The 21,307-nt window shown below is 40.9% G+C and overlaps 1 protein-coding gene across 9 annotated transcripts in view; it reads right to left on the minus strand.

The window, feature by feature from the left end:
* Window positions 1–21,307, minus strand: part of TJP1 (tight junction protein 1) — a 158,583-nt gene that overhangs the window by 48,911 nt on the left and 88,365 nt on the right. Inside the window, exon 1 of one of the 9 annotated variants that reach the window (XM_027898351.1) lies at window positions 18,391–18,597. The exons of the other annotated variants lie outside the window; for them this stretch is intronic. Coding sequence (XP_027754152.1) covers window positions 18,391–18,423 — 33 coding nt within the window. The 5' untranslated portion in view covers window positions 18,424–18,597. Of the gene's footprint in view, window positions 1–18,390; window positions 18,598–21,307 lie in introns of those variants that run through there. 9 annotated transcript variants of the gene reach the window in all.

Below are 21,307 nucleotides of genomic sequence, written 5' to 3' on the forward strand. Positions count from 1 at the left end.
GGGTGTTTGTTCTGGTTTTGTGTTTTAAAGTCCACATAGCCACAGCCAAATAATACATTTTACAATTCATTTTAGAAGAATTTGGTAAATAAGGATTTGAAATGCAGGTCGTCCAAACACACACTACTTTTTGCCCAGAAACAGCTGACAACTACTTTGGCAGTTCCAGGATTCAGGGGCAGGGGATGTTTCTCTGATATTTTACCCCTTGAATCTCAGTAAGAAGAAATATGTCACTGCAGTAAGATTTTTTCCCCCTCCCATTTAGAGGTACAAGTTTTTTTCCTCTGAATCTCATGCAATCACTCTTAGTAGGAAATTTCAGGTTAAGTGTCCTTCCTTACCCTGAACAACCACACACACAGATGGTATCTTCCCACCCTCAATTTGGGTAACTGTCAGTTAAGAAGATTCAATTTTAGCAGTCACATGGCTGCTAAAGCATCTGCAGAACACAGTACAACTCTGAGCTCACATTAACTTCACATACTCAAAGAAAGTCATTTGGAAGCCAAGGATACAGAAACGCGAGAGTTCAAAGACAAAGAGATGATGAACACTTAAATACTACAGCTCCTGGAAAAAGAGTAACTTGTTTGATTAGAAAGTCATTAGTGACTCTGGAGTAAGGAGAAAATGGTAACAAATAGTTTGGATTAAAAAATGCAGGGTTCTGTTTTGTTTTCTAGTGCAGTGCTTGTGAGTTGAGAAAGGAAGAGAAAAAAGTCCAAGAAGTCACTGAGAGAAAAGAATGAGAACTAGAGCAGCACTGCCATAACCCACTGGCCAGAGACGGACAGACAAGGTAACAAACACTACAGTAGTGATTAATGTTAGTGTTCAAAAGGCTTATTCAGCTATCAGCAAGGTAAACATTCCTAACTTTCTTATCAGCCAAGAAGCTGTGGGAAGCAGAAAACACATATTTCCTCAGCAAAAAGGACTGTCCCCATCCTATTAACATCTAGCTTTGTATTACTTCACCATGAAATGGATTTTCCTATTTTTTGAAAATATCTGACTCGAAGAGCTATCATCTGCTTAAGCAGGCACAATTTAGTACACTTTGACACTTTACTTCACAATTGTGTCCCAGTCTCTCCCTGTCTATATGCACATCACTATGTTCTGGGATTTGCCTCCTGAAAAAAAATTTTCTTCTAAAGCTAAGATATTAATGATTAATAAATGATGCAGAAAAAAGTTAGCAATCTGCAACTGTCCTTGCATCCAATCACAAAGCTGAATGACACAGCACTGACAGAACTCAAAACTGGGTAATAAGCTGAAGACATAGAAAGAAAAAAAGTTATATTAGTCAGTAAAACCAGTGTTTAAGTTCTGAACATATGGTGCAGGAGAACGGGGTGGGGGAAGTCCTCTGCTTTTTTATACCAAGTTGTTCCATTGCATTCAGCAGCCCACAGACCTAAAGATGAACTCCCACATCCCAAGGAGAATCTTCCTACAGTTCAATCAACATCTTCATTTTCATCAGTCCTTTACACCCTTCTGTTTAGTGTCTATGTAATATAAATTAAAATTATCCACTATTGATAAGAAAAATCAAAATGATTGTGAAGGTTCAGTTTCAAAAGAGGGGTGCAAAGAGGTGAACGTGGTCTAAGAAAGAGGAATTCAGTCATTGCATGAAGGAATGCAACAGGTGCCCAACAACACTGATGAGGAAAAGCAGAACAGCCAGGGATGGGACCTGAAGCAAACTCTCCTGTCAGAACGAGTATATCGAGTATATCGTTAAAACAGCACCTTGAGGCGGCTGCTTGACTACACAAAGGGTTAAGGAGCAGGAAAAGCCTAAGCTTAAGGCTACTTTTGTTCCCAGGGCAGAGATCTCCCCTTCATTTGCAAAGCTACTCTGAATGAATCAAGGAATCAGTCTGGCACTGATGATGGCTTTCCTGAGGTGGAAAACAAGCAGGCAGGAAGAGAAGCTAACAAAATAAAAGCAGAAAACTTCTCCAGTGAGTTATTCATTGACTGTGAGCGTAGAAACACCTTCCATATAACAATAGACCTGCAGACGCTTTCATAACCCTCAGTGCTTTCCTGGGTAACACAATTGCTTATTCACAGCCAGTTATAGAATGGTTTGGGGTTTTTTGTTATTCATCTTAATCCTGGCTACACTATTAGATATTTGCAAAATATAGGAGCTTCCTTTCAGAAGGCAAAAGAAGATGCATTTTTACCACAGGAAGACTTACAAACATGTTTTATGGAAAACACGTGCATCTTTTTCTACCTTCTACTTTACTAATATTTTCCTTTTTTAATGATCTGTTTCCTTCTCTTCAAGAAACAAGGCCACTAACAAGCACAAAAGAAAATAGCAGCAAAAGAATCAGCGAGACATTTCCACACTTTTCTTTCCCTTCCCTTAAAAGGGCACAGAGCAGCAACACAGATGTCCCTGCCACCCAAAACACGCTCAAAACATCTTTTTATTCCAATCATAACTCCTCATCTTCTTAGAAAAGCAGCAATGAAACCAACTCCGATGAGGAGTCAAGACTGGACAAGAGGCACTAAAACCAGGCCTGAGATAGTGCCCAGCACTGTCAGCTGCCCTGGTCACAATCCTTCTCTGTGATTTTCTACTGGCAGCAATCCTGCCATTGCCTTTCACTACACCAGTGGTTCACAACCAGACCTCTTCAGAAAAGCTGGACACGAATCACCATATGTTAACTTAAGCTAGGAAAAGCAAGCACTGTTTAAGATAGAATGTTCTGGGGTTTGAGGGGTTTGGATTCTCTGTTTTGTAGAATGCATCCCTATCCCCACTTCAGGTCGCTGAACTCCCATGAAGCCCACACTGAAGAATTGCCCCAGCCATTCCTCACTCACTGAGTCAGGAGCCAACACCCAGTCTCCTTCCCCGCCCTCCCGGAGCCAGGGCAGAAAAGGCATTGGCTACAGTCACTGGAACAAAATGACAGAGTAATTACTGGGCAAGAGGCTGTAATACAGGCTTCAAACTGACCTCTGCAGCTATTCACATTTACATAATCATCATATCTTTTCCCATCCCATCCTACAGACATACAGCTAGGACTTGTTTCATTCCTGTTTGCACATCAAAGCAGAGAAAGCACAAGGGAACTCACTACCATGCGCAAGAGCAATAATTGTTGACCAGATCAGAACTCCCTAGAGGCTGCTGCCTTATGCATACAAAGCAAAACAAAGCATTTCAAAAGCAATGGAATGCCCTCTTCTCATGAAAATCCATTTGGTAGACCTTCAATTATTGCCACAGTAGATGAACTAGCACTGAATTTTACATAGAAAGCTTTAATTACCAAAACTATCTTTCAGATAAAATATCTTCAAGGCCTTTCTTTTGCAGTTTCCACTTGACTTTCTACTTCTCCAGTTGAGTTTTAAGGTGATAAAAAAGCCCAAGTATAACTTAGACACATCAAGGAAAAAAAAAAACCATACCCAGAAAACCATAGAAATGGTCACAAAGCTACTTTTGTATTTAGATCAGCAATTAAAAATAAACTCATTTCAGTGGAACAAACTGCCTCACCAGCAGCTTTAACCACAAGATGCTAACTTCTATTCCCACAATTTCTACTATATCAACAATACAGGATTATATTCTTGACCAAAACTGCATCATGTCCATTCATCACCACTCTGGAATGCACATTCCCAAGCAGGCAAGAAAACTATGCAGGCAGAAATGATCAAGGCTATTTTAAAATATGCACTGTGCTTCTACAGAACTATATCTTCCACCTACCTGGAACCCTATTTAAAAATGGAGACTTGGCAAACCCGAAGCCCTTAAACAAGAACAAAATTCTCCTTTTCTGAAAGTTAATCTGATTATACTTTAACTTAAAAACTGCAAGAATGAAAAACTACAAAACTATAACCTGAAACTCGAGTTTGCAAACTAAAAATGCACTCAAGTTTACACAACCTTTACCTCACCCTTGTATCCTCACCCTTGTATTACTCCAGGGGCTGGAGCCCCCGGTGGTCCAGGGGAAAATTCACTGCACTGTCACTGCAGAGATCCGGGTTCGATTCCCGGTCGGGGCCCCTCCCCGGGCAGATGGAGCTCGTTAGCCCTGTAAGGCAATCCATCTACGTCCTGAGGACCTCACTGCCACCGTCCAAGCGTGCTTGGCCCCGGAAGATGAACCTCAGGATTAAAGGGTGGGCTCAGTTCCGCGCACACTGTGTCTCACCTAAAAAATCCAATGCGCAGGCTGGAAGGTGGAAAGACCTTCCCCGGTTCTTCGTTCGCGAAGAGACTGGCCATTATTACTCCAGGACTCCTTGCACTACAGAAAGCATCTCTGTTGAACTTCAACATTTTGAATATAATAAATTCTAAGAAAATAACAAAGAGGTTACAGACCAGAGGAAATCACTAGAGAAGAAGTTTAAGTCTTGCCCCATCTGTTACATTATCTCTTCAAGCTTCACATTCTAAAGTAAGTTAAAGCTTTAACTGACAAAGGAGAACAAATTCACCTGAAGAGTGTAAAGTTCAAAAAGAAGCAAAGAAGAAAGGTAACAAAAATACCACTTGATTGTATTTCCCCCCCTGCAAATATTATTTCACATTGCTGCACACTAGCTCCAATCTGTTCCACAAAAAAATAAAAAGGAAATCAACAGCAGAATGGCTTCCACACTCTTGTCCTACTTCAGTCAGCACCTTGACTCTTGAGTGGGAAGGTACACATCAAAACATGATCTAATTTAATTTCACGTTTAAACTTCAGTTCTTTCAAGAGCAGAACTTCACTTGTACCACACTCTTGCCCTTGGATATCCCTCACCACCAGCAGCCCAAACATCAGCTGTATACTGGTATTTGCAAGCAAAGGACGCAGAAGGCCAATTTTGTGACACGTGGTCTTTTCTGCGCCTTGGATAAATCAGCAACATATTTTTAGGATTGCTTCATGATCTTTTCTTAAGGAACCTGAAGTTATTTCAAGGTGATACAGAGAAAAGAAAAAAAATGTAGCTGAAAGCTCTTTTCCCATTCCACCTCTGCTTTACATCTTGCAACTACACAGTAAACTAAGGATGTATGTATTTTAGCTGCCCAACCCTGACAAATACATGATAAATTGAACACCTTAAAGTTCCATGAGCATGCACCAACTATCAGCTTGCATGCACTTATGCTGGTGACATTTTTCCTTTACAGTGCACTGTCAAGTCAGGAGTCAGTGCTCCCAGCCATGTTTACTCTCAAAATCAAAGACAGACATGCTTTGTCAAAACAATAGTGTTGATTATTGATACACATATTTAACAGACTTAAATATTGAGACCAATGGGAGTGCAACGCGTAGCAGAAGAGCAAAGTTTCTGCAACAGCCTCTCCAAACTGGAAGGAAGGCTATTGCAAAGCATCGAGTAGAGGACAGATTATATTTATTCATCATTTCAAATAACCTACAGTTCCACATACCTACATAGTACACATCATTGCATCAGTACGATTACATGCAAACATCTGTGTTACTATGAAATATCTTTCAAAAGAAGTCTTTTAGGATTACTTAGGTTCTCTTCAGTGTTAGGATACAACACAACCATATTTTCAGGTCATCTTCTACTGATTTTGATGGGTACACACTTTTTCCCAGATGAAATCTGAGCTTCTCATGTTAGCAAGCGAGAAGCATCCAAACATACACAATTGTAGTATCTGAAGTTTGCACTTGGAATTCAGCCTAAACAAGCCTGACAGAATGGTAAAGTTGACTGAGTTGCAAAGCATTTTTATTTTTTAGTGGGCTCATTTTAAATTTGTTCCACAAGACATTTAAGGGGCTCTCCTCCCTACCACCAAAACCATCAGTCTACTCCAGTGCAAGTTAGAAGAACACTTAGCATAAGTCATTTATATCAATCCACAAAAAATCATCCAACACAACCAAAAGTAATGCTTGTACTTAAATGAGCTTCAGTTACTTTCAGATTCACTTTCAAAATTGAGATGATGAAGAATAAAGTTTGTACACTCTATAAGCACTCAACAAGAAAAATAAAAATTACTGAGGTATTAAAGAAAGCTACAAATAAACTCAAGTAAATACAAGCAGCAGTTTGACAGCCACTGATGTCTAACAGTGAGAAAATGTAGACATATCGGCACTGTAAGTAATACCAAAGCTTTCTGCTGGCAGGTTGAATAGCAGGAGAATGTTAAGGCCTTTTTAGAATTGTCATTACAGTTAAACTACTGGTGGTCTCCCTGTCTGTACAGGTCTGAAGAGCTACTGTAATTCTCAGTCCTCGGTACCTACTAGAGACACATCACTCAAATTATCTTCTATAGCAGTCTGTTTGGTACCTTTTATAAACACAGAAGCAACAACAAAAAATAAATTATGTTCAAGTACAGTGTTTTTTGATTTTGCACGTCAAAGGTAAGACACATCAAGTGAAGAATCCCAAACTAATCACTTCATCAAGACGTGCCCATAACATAACAGTGGATATTATGACTTCAGTTCAACTCTGAAATAAGAATCAACTATGCAGTAACACAGGCAGAGACATTACAGGCTTAGGAGACAGACTTATGAGAAGCTGCTCTTTCTCCCTAAATCATCATAATTTCTTCAAAATTAATCCTTGATTTCTAGCCAAGCTGTGGTGGAGACAGCAAGCACACAGTATTTCAGAAGAGGAACTCTGAACACAAAGCCTAAAAATAGAAGTCTATAGATAACTACTCAGAGATGCTACTCGTCAAACCTACCTCTTAGCAACTCTTTCTCATCTGTGCTTAACGGGCAGATGTCTTTTTTGTTTAGTCAGCACATTTTTTGAAATGGAAGAGTATGAATGATATTCCAGCTGTTTATCCAACCAGCTAGAGAAGAAACTGGGTAAGCTCTTGGTTATCAGCTGAAATGTCTGTATAATTTTGGCAAATGACCTGTTTATCACAGGCTACAGTTACAATTCATTCAAGTGTTGCCCTGAAAAACTACCAAGTTACGCCAACAAGAACCAGATACTGGAGATGGTGGAAGGAGAAGAAAGCAACAAACCTGCAAATTCAGCAAGTCTTAGTTCTTTCAAAGGAACATCTTCCCAAATGAGTAAGAAACCTCAAGAGTTTAGCTTCAGTACACCAGATAAACCCTTCTGATGAGTCAGTTCAATGCAGAGAAACTATTCAATCCAGAGTATTTAAAAAAAAAAAAAAAATCCTGAAGACTACAGTGAAAAAGCTGGTCAGAACAATGAGACGTGAAAGAGTACTTCCAGCAAAGACAGCTGTAGCACAGTTTTATCAGTGAAGCCAGAACTGAACAGCAAAAGAAAACTCACTGTCAGAATGCTTTCAAAACTTGATTGATAACAGTCATGTATCTTCTAATGAATTGCAAGAGAAATTTAAGTGCAGTGACAATATCTAAATTTGTACTTCTTGTATCAATGTATTGATTTAGTTGCATCTTTTCCACTGATTACTGTAGGTTCACCTTCAGAAGTAATTTCTTCTGAAATTTAATCCTCTAAAAGATACTGTAATGTTATCAAGACACAAAAGCAATGCATCCTTCTTGCCTCGTTGTGCCATTTCAGTTGATTCAGATTAACGCATATTGAACTGAGCTGTGGAAATTTTTGTCTTCTATGGAAGTTAAGGTACAATTACAAAAAAAGATCATTTGAATATATATGAAAACCGAATTTTTGGTCCTAACTATCACTACAAGGAGTGTAGACTTTACATCCAAAAGAGTAAGAAAATACTCACTGTGTAATTACACTGTTAGGTTACTGATGTAAAATCCTTACTCATTCTATTCTCTTCACCGCATTGCTATAGAGGGGAAAATACACTGCACTCTTTTACAACTGGAAATTTATGTTTTAGTGCACTGTCACTATACACTGTGTAATCAAATAACAAGGGCAATTTTAAGTACACCAGCTGCTTATTCCTGAATATACACTATTGGTTCAAAAGATTTTACGCATAAATTGTGCATATTTTGCAGTTATGGGAATTGCAGTAAACAGGTGTAGTCACACCCCTGCAAACAAGGAGACAATGATGCCATGTTGCACAACAGCAGCTAGTCTTGGGACTACATAAAATATTATACATGACACATATATACAATATCAGTCAGACACTACTACTTCGTTTTCCACCTCTCAGCAGAATACAACAGAGATGCTTAGTTTTTTATTGAAAAAAACACTGAACTCAATCAGACTTAGAATCTGAGGTACAGGCAACCTGTAGAATATATTAAATACAAACACACTCCCTGGAAACAAAGGTTAAACTGTGAATTGCTAAACTTGCCCTTCATAGGTAATGGGCTATTTGCTTCTTACTTAGAGGCTTACTTAGATTAGACATCCACTTCCATCACCTTATTTTCAGTGAGGATATGGATTCTCTGCGTATTCAGAGAGAAAAAGAAAAAAAAAACAAACAGTTTATCCCTGTAACAGCATCTTCAGACTACTGGAATTACAGATTTTATACTTCTGGACTTACTTTTCCTCTTGCCGTGATCCCTCCAATTCAGGTACTACCTGATCTAACAAGTATTAATAAAATTAAGTAAAAGTAAAGACAGTAAACAAAAATTCGAGTCAGTCTAATCTTTATTCATGCTCTAGTCCTGTAGAAGAAGGTACCAGCATAGTTAGCAGGTATGATGCCCATTAAGCATAAGAGAAAAAAAGAAACATTCACATGTCAAATTCTTCCAATTCTTCACACCAATTCAAGCAAAGCAATGAGCTCAAACATCTATACAATATATGCTATATGGCAGTAAACTACTTCCCACTGTAGCAGTCATCATTAATAAAGGACCATTGTTCTTTTTAATCCCTCCCCAGTCACACACACTTTCTTCTCCCTAATCCACCCACTCTTTAAAGCCACCACACGAACTTTTCAAGGCTGCTTGTTTGCAGCAGCCCTGAATAAACCACACAAACCAAACATCTCACACACACTATTTTTGAAGTGAAAATTAACACAAACCCAATTTAAATGGACAGAAGTCAACAATTGGGCCCAGGTAAGAAGTGTGTGTGTAGTCAGCAGGGAAGAAGTGCTGCTAAAGAAAATGGGGGCTAAAAGCATGGAATGAGAGCTAGCTTTGTTCAGAGGCAGTAGCCTAAGTGCCTATCAGTCAGCAAAAGCATTTTTAAAAACAGCTGCATCAAAGCTTTCTGCAAGTTAGTCAGCATGTGACAGGCCAGCACATTACAACAGTGCCACAGCAATCTCTGCATAATAGGAGTGCTCCGAGTGACCTGAAAGGTCAGTGTTTTCAAGCATTCCAGTAATCTGTAAATTGCCTTGGCTTATCGCTTGGAAGCAACATAATTACATTGCTTGAAGGGCTAGGACAGTAAAGACAGATTTTAGGTATTATGTTTTGGTCAGCTACATACTAACCTCTACACTGAAAGCATATCCAGGAAACACAGACTAATGTAAAAATTTAGAAAACCAAACAAACAAAAACCAAAGAAACAAACAAACAAAAAAACCCAACAACCAAAAAACAGTAAAACGTGAAAAAGCCTGCTCTTATGATAGAGGAAAAATTATTTAATGAGTTTTATAACACTGTCTATAGTAGTTTATCAAGTATAAATATCTTTGAGAGTTTATTTCTCAAGTAAAAGTTTCAAAATGTTCAAAGTTGTTTTCTATAAAACTGATTTTCAAATACAGCAAGGCTGCAGCTACTACTGAGCAAATTAAAAAGGTCTTGTTCTGGAAGTTAAAAGGTAGAGCAACCAAAATGCAATTTTATACTAACAGTTTGAAAAACGGTACTTTATATCAGAGAAAAGTTATTACTGCCAGGTATAAATATTCTAAGCAACTTACAGCAAAGCAAGGCTGGTCATCAACTTTATTAACAAATTTTTCTCCAAATAGAAAAGAAAACCTGGAACCCTCAGTTAATCTACCTTACGAGATTAAAAATGCCATATTTAGTTGCCAACAACTTCATCGGGAAGAGCGAAACTATTTCAACCCACTATTTGATTCACGTGCTTCTGTGCTGCCCTACACCAAAGCAAACACACCCAACCTGATCCCACGGCTCAGGGAACAGGCACCTCACTGGCAGCTCACCACAGCTTACTTCACCCTGTCCTGTGCAGCACGACTGTACCACTAATAAAAAGAGTTGTAGTGAATTCAAGCCTTGATCATTCACACAGGGGGGAGTAAAACAAAGGACAAACGCAAAGAACACAGTAAAAATTCTTAATTTTATTTGACTCATGGAGAAGGAGGAAAAAAAAACCTATGCAATATTTCTCTGATTGCTTGCTTTCATTAGAAGTATTTTTATTATCAGTAACTACTTAAAGGCATAGTTGATTATTTTTTTAATGGAGATAGTAAATGCAGTCAGAAGTTCAGGCTAGCCAAAGGCATGCTGTGGAAACATCCCATTCAAGTTTAAAATATCCTGCCTGTTTAAGATGCTAGCACAGCTTGAACTGCAGGACACAAATCCTGTATTATCAGAAACCAAACTAACTTTACAGCCAAAAAGATATTCCTGGCATTAGCAGTGATACACTTAAGAGGTACCCTCATAATGCTTGAATAAAAAAATCAAACAAACCAACAACATTGGTCGTTTTAAAGGAGCAATGATCTCAGCAACTCTCAACCACTGACTTCTAACTGTTGCTTACACATCTTCCCAAGATAAAGAGACATTTACTGATTGCAGAAAAAACCAAGTGAGAAAACCTTTTACACTGGCATTGGTTTATTTCAAATGAATCATCTCTGACTTAGCACAGTTCTTCAAAACCAGAAATCAAGCAAACATTTAATGTTTCAACTTCCATCCCCAAAACTCCTCTTAACATGCAAGATAGGCAGCTATGAAATCAGAACAAGTACAAATGAGTGTATTTCAATCTGACTGGTACTACGGCACCTAAAGTAATGTAAAATACAGCAGTCAGCAGCTCTAAGGCAAACATAATAGGCTAAATATTCAGAGTTGCATACTGACAAGGTATTCAAACTATTTAACCAATAGATGCCCTAATCTGAAACTCAGCAGTTTCCTGGGCAGTTCTAGGGTGGATTTACCATCCAACTATCAACAACAAATAAAACTACAATAAACTAGATGAGGATTGGAAAAAATAAGCCAACATACTACAGAGCGCTTCTACTGCAGTGTATTGCATTCAGATGAAACGCGTTCTTGGTTCAAGCCATGAACATGTTTTTTATAAACCTATATACCTTTCTTGTATTCCTTAGCTAAAGGCTCCATGTTTTAGGAGCATTAATCCGGTCTACATTATCCATAGAGTGCAAAACCCAATCAAAATGCAAGTCCATTTAGTACTCTCAGATGAGATTACCCTCCAGGAATTTCCATTCCTGCATAGCTGGGTTATTAACAGAGAGGTTTATCCTGTATGCAATGGCCAATCACTTTCCACAACTCAATTTCAATTCTGAAGGAAACACAGGTTCTTTTGTCAGAAAGCCATGCCTCAAGTTTGGCTTCCAGATCTTAATACCCACTGGAAAAACTATTTCAGGGAGTCCAGGTGTACAGGGAAATCCTGTACCTTTTTCACCTAAACACTGTGCTGGAAACCTAATTCGTGTGGAGGCATTCTTAGGTAAAGGACTATTTTTTCCAAATAACATGCAGGAACAATGCTGGGTCAAGTGAGAGTAAAAAGTTTTTAAACAAGCATCCTGTGCTGAGAGGGTTAACATGATCTGGCCTACTCCCAGATTTCCTTCTGGGGAAGCCAGTCATCTAAAATGAACATGAATTACATATTTATTATGAGTCTTGCAATTTGTTCAGATAACCAGTACCTGGCATAGTTAGCCCCAGGTACTATCCTGATCCCATAAGACTTAAAACCAACTAAGTACTTGATACACATTGTCAAGTAGCACCTCGAAGTTACTTCTGGAGTTTCACAGTTACAGTCATTCTAATTGTTACTTTCTACTAGAACCAAGGAATCTTCAGATTACATAATTTACACCTAATATATTTTCAACAAAGATGAAAGAAGCTATGTTCATGATCTCCTCTTTGTTTTTTTAGTTTTTTTTTTCTTTTATTCTTTTGAGACTTTTATATATGTTTTTATACACTGTTTTACAGCAATGCGTGCCAGGTCAGTCCTTTTGCAAACTCATGTCACCACTGCTGTAATTTAAGTAATAGAAGAACTGACATCATTGTTCAAATTTCACAATCTGTCCTGTTTCATTATGCTACTGCTTCTAGTTATAATTTAAGGTTATTACCACCTTTTAATTAACTCTACTTAGAAAAATTGAGCAGTATCTCTTCAGCCACAAGACACTTCTTAGTAAGTTTTGTGTTATTGAACTTTGTGATTAATTTAATTAAGTCACTAATGCTGCAGCAGGAGTGCCACTTGTAGCAGTTGTGGTCTAAAGAAAATAGCCAACAAGGTCTGTAGGAAAAGGCAACGGATGTTATTCCAGTCACATCAACTCTTCTTCAGGAGCGACATCCAAAAGCCTGACCATATGTTCTCATGTGTATACAAGTCTCTATGTATCTTGCTTATTCTATGTCCCATCTGGGTACATCCTAAGAAACAGTCACCAGCCCGGAGCGTAAATAGCTGGAATAGGTCCATTTAATATTTACAAGAAAAATTTTAATCTGGATACATAAAAGGGGGCCATCTGTTAAAGCAATTGCTGACCCAGTGGGGCAGAGGGGAAGACACTGTTACTGGACCCAATTCAAACTAGGCAAGGAACTGCTTATACAATCCCAGAGGATCAGGAGTTGAAAACAAATTACTGCTTGTTTAGGAGGAACTGGGGAAATATTTTATAATTAAGTTCCTAAGAAGAACTCAAATGTAAAAGGCAGTGGTGAGGAAGACACAAGACTGCTTTTCAGTGCAGTACTTACTGGGAAAAGCCTTGAGAACTACAAATCAAAGAAACTACCTACTTTTGCCCAATTTCTATTTTCAGCATCAGTACTTTGAATATGTCAGTACTTTGAATATATGAGAGACAAAAAGACGAGCAGAGCCAAGTTCTGCTATTGCTTCCTCTGCTATGGAAAATTAACCAAACACTCTATGATGAGTTATGAAGGCCAAAAAGGGTCACAATACCTTTGCCCATTTCTCCCAAGAATGTGAACTTCTCCAATGCAACACTCCCTACAGCTATCATCTGACTGAATTTAGGTTGCCCTCCCCTAGGGCAAGAAGAACATCTGTTTATAATGGATTAGGAAACAAAAATCCTATTAAAGATTACCAAATGCTCTTGAAAAAATAAATACTATTTTAACGTACAGTCAATATTTAAATTTTTAGCACCAACAATAAACTTATTTTTCCAAGTGTCCAAATAAATCCTGATATGCATATGCAGGAAAGAACCCTAAAGAGCTACTACGATCCTACAGAGTTAGGAATAGTAATCATAAGCAAAGTGCCCAGTCCTGCACATACTGGAGCGTTTCTCCAACCCTGCAATAGCCCATCTACATAACTCAAGGAGTCCACAAGGCTTGGGGCTTAAGGAGTTATCCAAGGATATAACACAGGAAAAAAATCTCATGGATAACCAAGTAGACACCACTGCCCCTGGACAAGTTACCACACTTGTGGCCTCAGCAGTGCCTTTTAGTCTGCAGGATTCAAGGGACCCACAGTGGACCATACAACATTCAGCTCAATGTGACCCTCCCTTTTCTCAGATCTTCAGTCACAGCCCCTTGAAACAAGAGCAACCCTGCTATTTATGAGTGTAGAGCACACATTTGAATAATCAGTCCCTAAAATAGCATAATTATAAGACAAGACAATGTTTTCATTTCAGGACTTTTTGGACTCAGCATAAATAAACTGCAAAGAATCATGGAATTCATTTTAAGACTTCCCTACGGCTGTTTGCTTAATCAGTACATTCAGTGAAGTCATTAGCAATATATTTGCCTGAGAAAACACTGAGCACAGTTTGATATTAATTTTTGTTGTATTTATACCATAATAAAAAGGACAAATTTGGGGGATAGGAATGACCAAGGTGTTTCTTAACCCATAACAAAAACTTAACAGTAACTGTTACAGATTCAAATACTATCCTTTAACTCGAACAGACACTTAGAATCTTACAGTGTTCTAAACCAAACATTGGGACTATTTATTTTGACATGGACAGGCATATGGCTTTACTCTCCCCACACTGTGACAGTAATCAGATTTTTGCCCACTACTCTGGTGTAGTCAAGATATGGCCTCTCCTCTGTAGAAGACAGGAGAACAAAACAGAAGAGAGGATCCTATTTCACACTGCACTTATCGGCAGGGCCTGTACCAAACGGTCAGAACTTCAACAACTCTGAGACAAAGCCTTTGGATGATGCTGTGACCTGAGATAGACTTTCGCAAAGCATTTCAAGTAATAAACCCAAAATATTTAGCGCAATTCAGAGCTTGAGTAGTTCACTAATTACAGCTCTGTTCCCAACTCTATACCTTATGCTGAGGATTTAGTAACAAGTATTTTCATGAGCACCCAGGTTTTGATAACAATGGTACCTCGCAGCGTTCAAGCACTAATTTAAGATACCATATTTTGAGCCTTTTCCTGCATGGCATCTCTTCTCATAGAATGCAAGCAGTAGTGCAATGTGCACATTAAATACCTATGATGTACAATAACCTGTTTCTAAACATTTTCCTTGACACAGAGATTGTCTAGCTGGTCACTGATAAGGTCTTACTGATTTTCCACTCTATAAAGGTGGAACCAGTTGCCAGGCAGTCAGATTTCAAGCTCTGTTTACATTACAGTAATCTTTATGCCGAACATTGAACCAGACGCAAACTCCAGAATACGCTTCATAATGACCTACAGAGCGTGGAGCTCGTGGCTCTTCTCACATTGCAACAAAATTCATACTGAAAAATGCACCTAAAGTATCACCTGGTAGCTGAAGTTGCTGACAGTCATAACAAGGAATTTAAGAAAATCCAAACTCAAAACACAAGTTATATAGATATTTCTTCTTTGGAAAACAAACAAACCAACCAACCACAGAATATTAAAATTAGTATTTCCTAAGATGAAAATACAACTTATGGAAACACTATCAAAATTCAATGCAGTAATTTTAAAGGACCTTTTTTCCAAATAGGAGGTAGATTCTTAGGTTAAGCCAAGTTCTAAGTTACTTTCCTATTTATGTTTTCCATGTATTTATTTCTTCGTTGGTACAGTTGAAGAATCTCACCAACAACTGGAGAGCTGATCTGACTTTACAATGTTCATGTACAGACTTGGATGGGAAAACCAAAATACTGTTCCAAACTTAGCTATCTCACAGACTATATTAAAAAACACTTTAAGAGCCTGCATATATATCCTCTACAAGGAAAAAAATACATTCCTGTCTCTAAGGAAGATTTCGGGTAGAGCACTAACCCACATTTATGAAAACCATAGACCATTCCCTCTTAAAACAGCAAACCAAAGAATCCTTGCAATCAGCATGTCTTGGAACCATTAACATGATCATGTTCTCAACTTCTGATTCAAGGCCTAGTTAACAGATACATGCCTGGAGCTAGAAAACAAGTTATAAGAACCAAAACTCCATTAATTACAGGACTGAGGTGAAAGACTGGGAAATATTCTTCATGAAGGTATTTAAAACTAGAAGAAAGTCTCCAGAACTCAGGTTTGCATTCAAAATAGCTCAAGGATTCAGTAACTCCAGGCCACACATTTACTATTCAAAAGCGTTTTGGTTTGTTTGGGTTTTGGGGGTTTTTTCAAATGTGGACTATATTCGAAACCCAGCTTAAAAGTAAAAAGCTTCATATCCCATTACTAAGACACTGACAAAGTCATTCCCACAGCATCCATCAGCACTGTTCAAAAAGACATCAGAGGAGATTAGGCCCCTTACTGTTTTGCAGTAACAGCCACGACCAGATTAGACTGCAAGCAAGACTTTATTTCTCTTATCATTTTCTACTGTATGCTACCAACAGCCACAACAAGCATGTAACACCTTAATAAAAACACATTCTTTTACAGCACAGCATGGAAAAAGCTAAGTAATCAAAACTGAAGGGCAGTAAAGACTGTTGATAACAGGGCATAAGACAATCAATCACAGCAGCCAAGATTCCCTCCTATACAAATAAGAGTTACTCAGTTTATCAAATTTTTTTTTAAACGCATTACAACCCCAAAAATGAGAAACCAGATACCGTGTCCAAAGGGGTGACTGAAGGAAATAAGATCTGAAACTTGAACATAGAAGTCCTCCAATACTGTAGTATTTAAAAGATATTTTTAATCTTCCCATCTACAACTTTTAATGGGCAGTGGACCAGGAACTAATGGCTAAAGTACAAATAACACCGTCCGTCTACTAAAAGCATTTCTGTTTTTACAGGAAAATTCATTTTAACTGTATGCATCAGATTCTAGCTTCTAAAGCCATTTCTGTGATCAAGATGAAAAAGGCAAGAAATAATTTTGATAAAAAGGTATTACAGCTATACTGTAAGAATTTATATTGGCAAAGTTACAGGACTTACAAACCTAACTTTTGTGAGAATGCTATTTCAAATACACGACTTCTATAAATCTGAAAGTATAGCAGTGAAGAGTTAAACCTAAGTGAGATTATATTTTGCAACATTCTTAAATTAACATAACTTGCAGTATAATTAGTTTGGCTGATAATGTATACATGTAGGCAAAGGGCCAATGTGATATAACCATGAGCAGGAAGAGTTTCAAGTAACTGCTATGGTAAGAAACAACTTTGAATTTACATCAGTCTGTATACCAGTCTACAATCAAAATAGATACTACTTCGGTATTTAAAAATAGAAAAAAAAATATTTAAGACAGTGCATGCACGTGTAGAAGACAGTATTTGTCCACAGCCTCACAAAAGAGCTGTATTTTAAGAGAATGTTCTCACTTCCAGTTCAAACTTCTTCACTATGATTTTATACAAAAGAAAATCAGCAAAATTTAAGGTGATGCAATTTCACCAAATCCCTCACGTAGCAGAACTCCAACACAACACTATTCAAAACATTTATCTTCAGCTCCTATTTGTTGTTAATATAAATGCATCTGAACAGGATTAAAAAGTATGTTTTACTTGTCTCCGCAGTTAGGCAATACCACCAGTGTGAAATACAAGTACCCAAAATAAGTTACTCCTCCCATCATAAATATGTATTGTTGAAATGCGTGCACATTTATGTTTAAATGCAACAAGGTATCTCTGGAAGCATACTTAAAAGAGGCACGAAACTAAGTAAGTCAACACTGGTTTTTAAGTTTTTTTAATTCCTGTCTAGGAGCTGAGGTTGCCTTGAAAGTACACCTTGAAAGTAAGACTTTGGTATTGATAAAACCTCCAGGTAACAATATCTTACAACTGTAGTAAGTTTGTTTGTTACTTAGTACATCAAGTACTTCAGTTTTTCAGTAGCAATGCAGCAAGGTGTGCATTTTGCTTCAGCTTGGAGAAAATCACTTCTGAGTAAGTGCATACCGGCTAGTGACATCAGACCGAAACCACATAGTTTCACTCGAAAGCAAACACCACTAATCCGAGCTCCGGCAACACGACGGGAACTCGTCGCGCTAAAGCCACAGCAACTACTCAGGCGCCACAAGCTAAAAATTAGTTCGAAATTCAAATTCAAACTAGTTTCAAAGTAAACCTTTAATTTTACACGAAGCAGAAACAACCTGTTGAGCGTTCCTAACTCCACCTCTTCCCCTCGGGGACGCTCAGCATTACTCACCGTCGCGCTGTGCCGGGGGAGGTCAGAGTACACACCCCGCACCGTGCACCTGCACCAACACCTACGGATCAGGTGGAGGACCGGCACAAGTTTCAGACGGATTACTGCCGCTCCAAAGCTGTTTACCGTATGTCAGCAACAATCATCCCCGACTGATTCAGCGGCCACAGAAAAATCCTGCAGTACAGGACTCTCCCGGCTGAACCTTTCCTAATTGCTACCCGGCTCCAGCCTGGAACAAAAGGGCACGGCCAGCGCAGCGGCGGGAGCGCGGGGGCTCCAGGAGCCGCCCCGCCGCTGGGGCCCCGCGCCCGCACATCCAACAGGTGGGCGGCCGGGCCGGGGGGCTGCGGGAGGGAGGCTCAGCGGGGAAAGCGGCCGGGAGGCTCCGGCCCGTCGCGCCCACCTCTTCGGTCCGCTGCCCCCGCCCTCAGCGATGAACCGCAGGCTCGGCGGGGCAAAGGGTAAACCGCGCCGGGGGTACCGCGAGGATCGGAGCAGGCGGGGGCCGAGCCTTACCTTCGAGGGAGCCGCCGCGGCCCTGGCAGACATTTTGTTTCCTTCTCTCCCCCGGAGCCGGGCGACCGTGTGCGCGCCTGCAACTCCTCAGCGGGGGAGAGAAACTCGGCACCACCACCCGCGCCTCACGCAGCCGCCCGAATAAACATCCCAGGGCGCGGGGGGGAGGAGGAAGAGGAGGGCGGCGAGGAAGGGGCGGGGACAGGGGAGGAGGGAGAGAGGAAGAAAGTGGAAGGGGAGCGGAGGCTCAAGTTTGATAAAAGTGCGTTGTCTCTCCTGCGGCGCCTGGCGCGCCGGGGCCGGATCCCGCTGCCGGAGCGTGGGAGCGGCCGCGCTGCCCCCGGGCTCGTCCCCTCAGCGGCCGCGCGGCCCGCCCGCCGCGTGCCGCTCCCCCCGCGCAGCCACCGACATGTCCGACCGCCGGCACGGCCCATCCCATCCCGCCGCGGGGGGACCGCGCGCCTCGCCGCCGCCTCCCCCCGTCCCGCCGCCGGACTCGGGCCCCCAGAGGGCGGCGGAGTGGCGCCGGCGGAGCGTCCCATCGCGGCCCCGCAGGCTCCGCCGGGCGCGGCGCGGTGCGGGGCCGTCCGCGGGGCTCGGCCACCGCCGGGCTCCCCTGCGCCATGGTCGAGGTGGCGGGAGCCGAGCGCGGCCAGCCCGGCGCAGCCTATGGGAGCGCGGGGGGCGTTTGAACCGCGGGCAGCGGAGAGGGCCGGCCCCGGCCCCGGCCCTGGCACCGCCCCGGCCCGGCCCGGCCCGGCCCCGCGGAGCTGCGGCACGGGGGGAGCCGAGCGCGGCCCGGCTCTGCGCTCTCGGCGAGGCGAAGGAATTCCCGTCGCCCTGGAACTGGCCGCAGAACTGGGATGTCGATCACCGCGGGCTCAAACCTGCTTTTGCGTTTCCCTATTGTTTGAAGGGGCGGGACATTAGTTTTCAAGTTCCTTAACTGTACATTTTGTTCTTGAGATAAAAGCAGTAAAGACACAAAAAGAAAACAACTTGGGAAATTTGATTTGCTTTCAGGTGGTGACTGCATAGCCTTAGCATTTCCTATAGGATCACGAACTGCTGCCTGTAGCTTTAAAAAATAAACTTCCCCCAGTATTTCAGGCACAGTGTTTTTAGTGTCTTTTATAAAGTAAGTATTTATTTTAGCACTAAGAGAAATACTGCAAACATTTCTTCCCATTTAAAACGAAAGGCTTTTTAAAGATGTTATTTTACTTTTGGGAGGTGGATGCCTAACCCATGCACGATGAGTCTATCTGAATATTCATCTGGAGCTGACTTGCTTTTGGGATGGCTCATGCTACAAGAAAGCTGAGCACATACTCCCAAATTCTGTAGGACCAAGTCGTAAGTTAAACAAACCACTTCATAGGAATCACCCACTTAAGTGTTTCAAACCTCAGTGAAAAGATGTCACAATCTGTGTACTAGCCATGTCAGTATGGTCCACAGTTTATGATGTTGATTAATTTACTGTCTAATATTAGATTAGAGCAAAAGTTGCATGACTAAATCAGGTATATAAACTGCCAGTGAAAGGAAAGTCGGTGAGAAAAAATCCCAGACCAAAATAGGAGTACTTTGCATTCTCTTTGCAAACATTTCACGAGATCTGGATGACAGTAAAAGCCACGGTATCAGGGCCATTATTTTTATGCAGTTGTACTTTTTATGTGCTACCAGCTGCTTTTGTGCTCCATGCAATCTTCAGAAGTACTTAAATTCTTAAAAAGAAGCAATAATTCATGATCCAAATCACTCCCTCTACCAAGAAATATCCTACCCAAAGCTACTGTATGAGTTTTATGTTTGTTCTCCTTTGAAAATAAACAAATTCATATTCCAGGAAATAGCTGAAGCAAATTCCCAAGGCAACAGTCCGAAATCAGGGGGGAAGGGCCAACTCAACTCCTCCACCATGGCGTGGAGAATAAGGCACTGCAGGGCAGAGAGAGCCCAGCTGGACCGTCCCCCAGCACACACTGGGGCAGACTCAAAGCCCCAGTAACCTCTAACTTTCATCAGCACCATCCATGACTTTCTGACACCCGACTGCTCCCAGACTACTCAAGTGTTGCGGCTTCACCCCTTTTCCCATGGAGATGCAGAGGCTGTGCTGAGCTCCGGAGGGGACTGTTCTCCATGGGAGCTCCCCCGTCTTGCAGCATGGCCTTCTGCCAAAGCTCCTCCACTGGCCCCTTCCCTGAAAACACAATGGCACGGGGTTTATTTGTTAATTGCTAGATGTAGCTAAGCCTCAGATTACTTTTTTTTTACTCTATCTACACATGCAGAAGGTGGAATGTGACATCTTTTATGCCCACATGTTTCACTGCCACAGTCTAAGAGCATTCACCAGAGGAGGCAGGAAGGAAAAGGCTGAGAACACAACAGGAAGGAGGGGGAAGATTTCAAGGTGTGGGGACACGTGAAAAACCCATGGAGGGTGACCTGATAAAGTGTAGGCTAAAATAATCTCTCCCTTTCATCTTTCTCCCCTCAAATAATTCTGGGGTGGGTGGGCAACACCTGCAGGCTGGGAAGGAGGGCAGGCTGGGAGTGAAGACTAAAGATGATAAACCAAGATGAGGCATATGATAGGGGAACCAAAGGGGACTGCAGGCACGCAAACACACAGAGCTTGGAAACGGATCCCTAAAATAAGGGAGAAGGACCATGGGCAAGGAAAGCAGTAGTTATGGTATTGGGAGAAAGATGGGGAACAAATAAAACGCTGAAAGAAAAATAGTAAGCAAAGAAAGTTCCAACAAAGATGAATGTGCCATTTTTGTATCATCTTACACTGGATGAGAAAATGCCATCCGTCCACACTTTGAATTTGACAAGGAGGGAAACTATTGAACAAGGAAGGACTTCTGTAAGGGGTTTGAAACGTCTGGCAGTTGGA

The sequence above is a fragment of the Empidonax traillii genome, unplaced genomic scaffold (genome assembly GCF_003031625.1).
Source record: "Empidonax traillii isolate 1590-97213 ecotype Southwest subspecies unplaced genomic scaffold, ASM303162v1 scaffold593:size397357, whole genome shotgun sequence".
Classification (NCBI taxonomy): domain Eukaryota; kingdom Metazoa; phylum Chordata; class Aves; order Passeriformes; family Tyrannidae; genus Empidonax; species Empidonax traillii.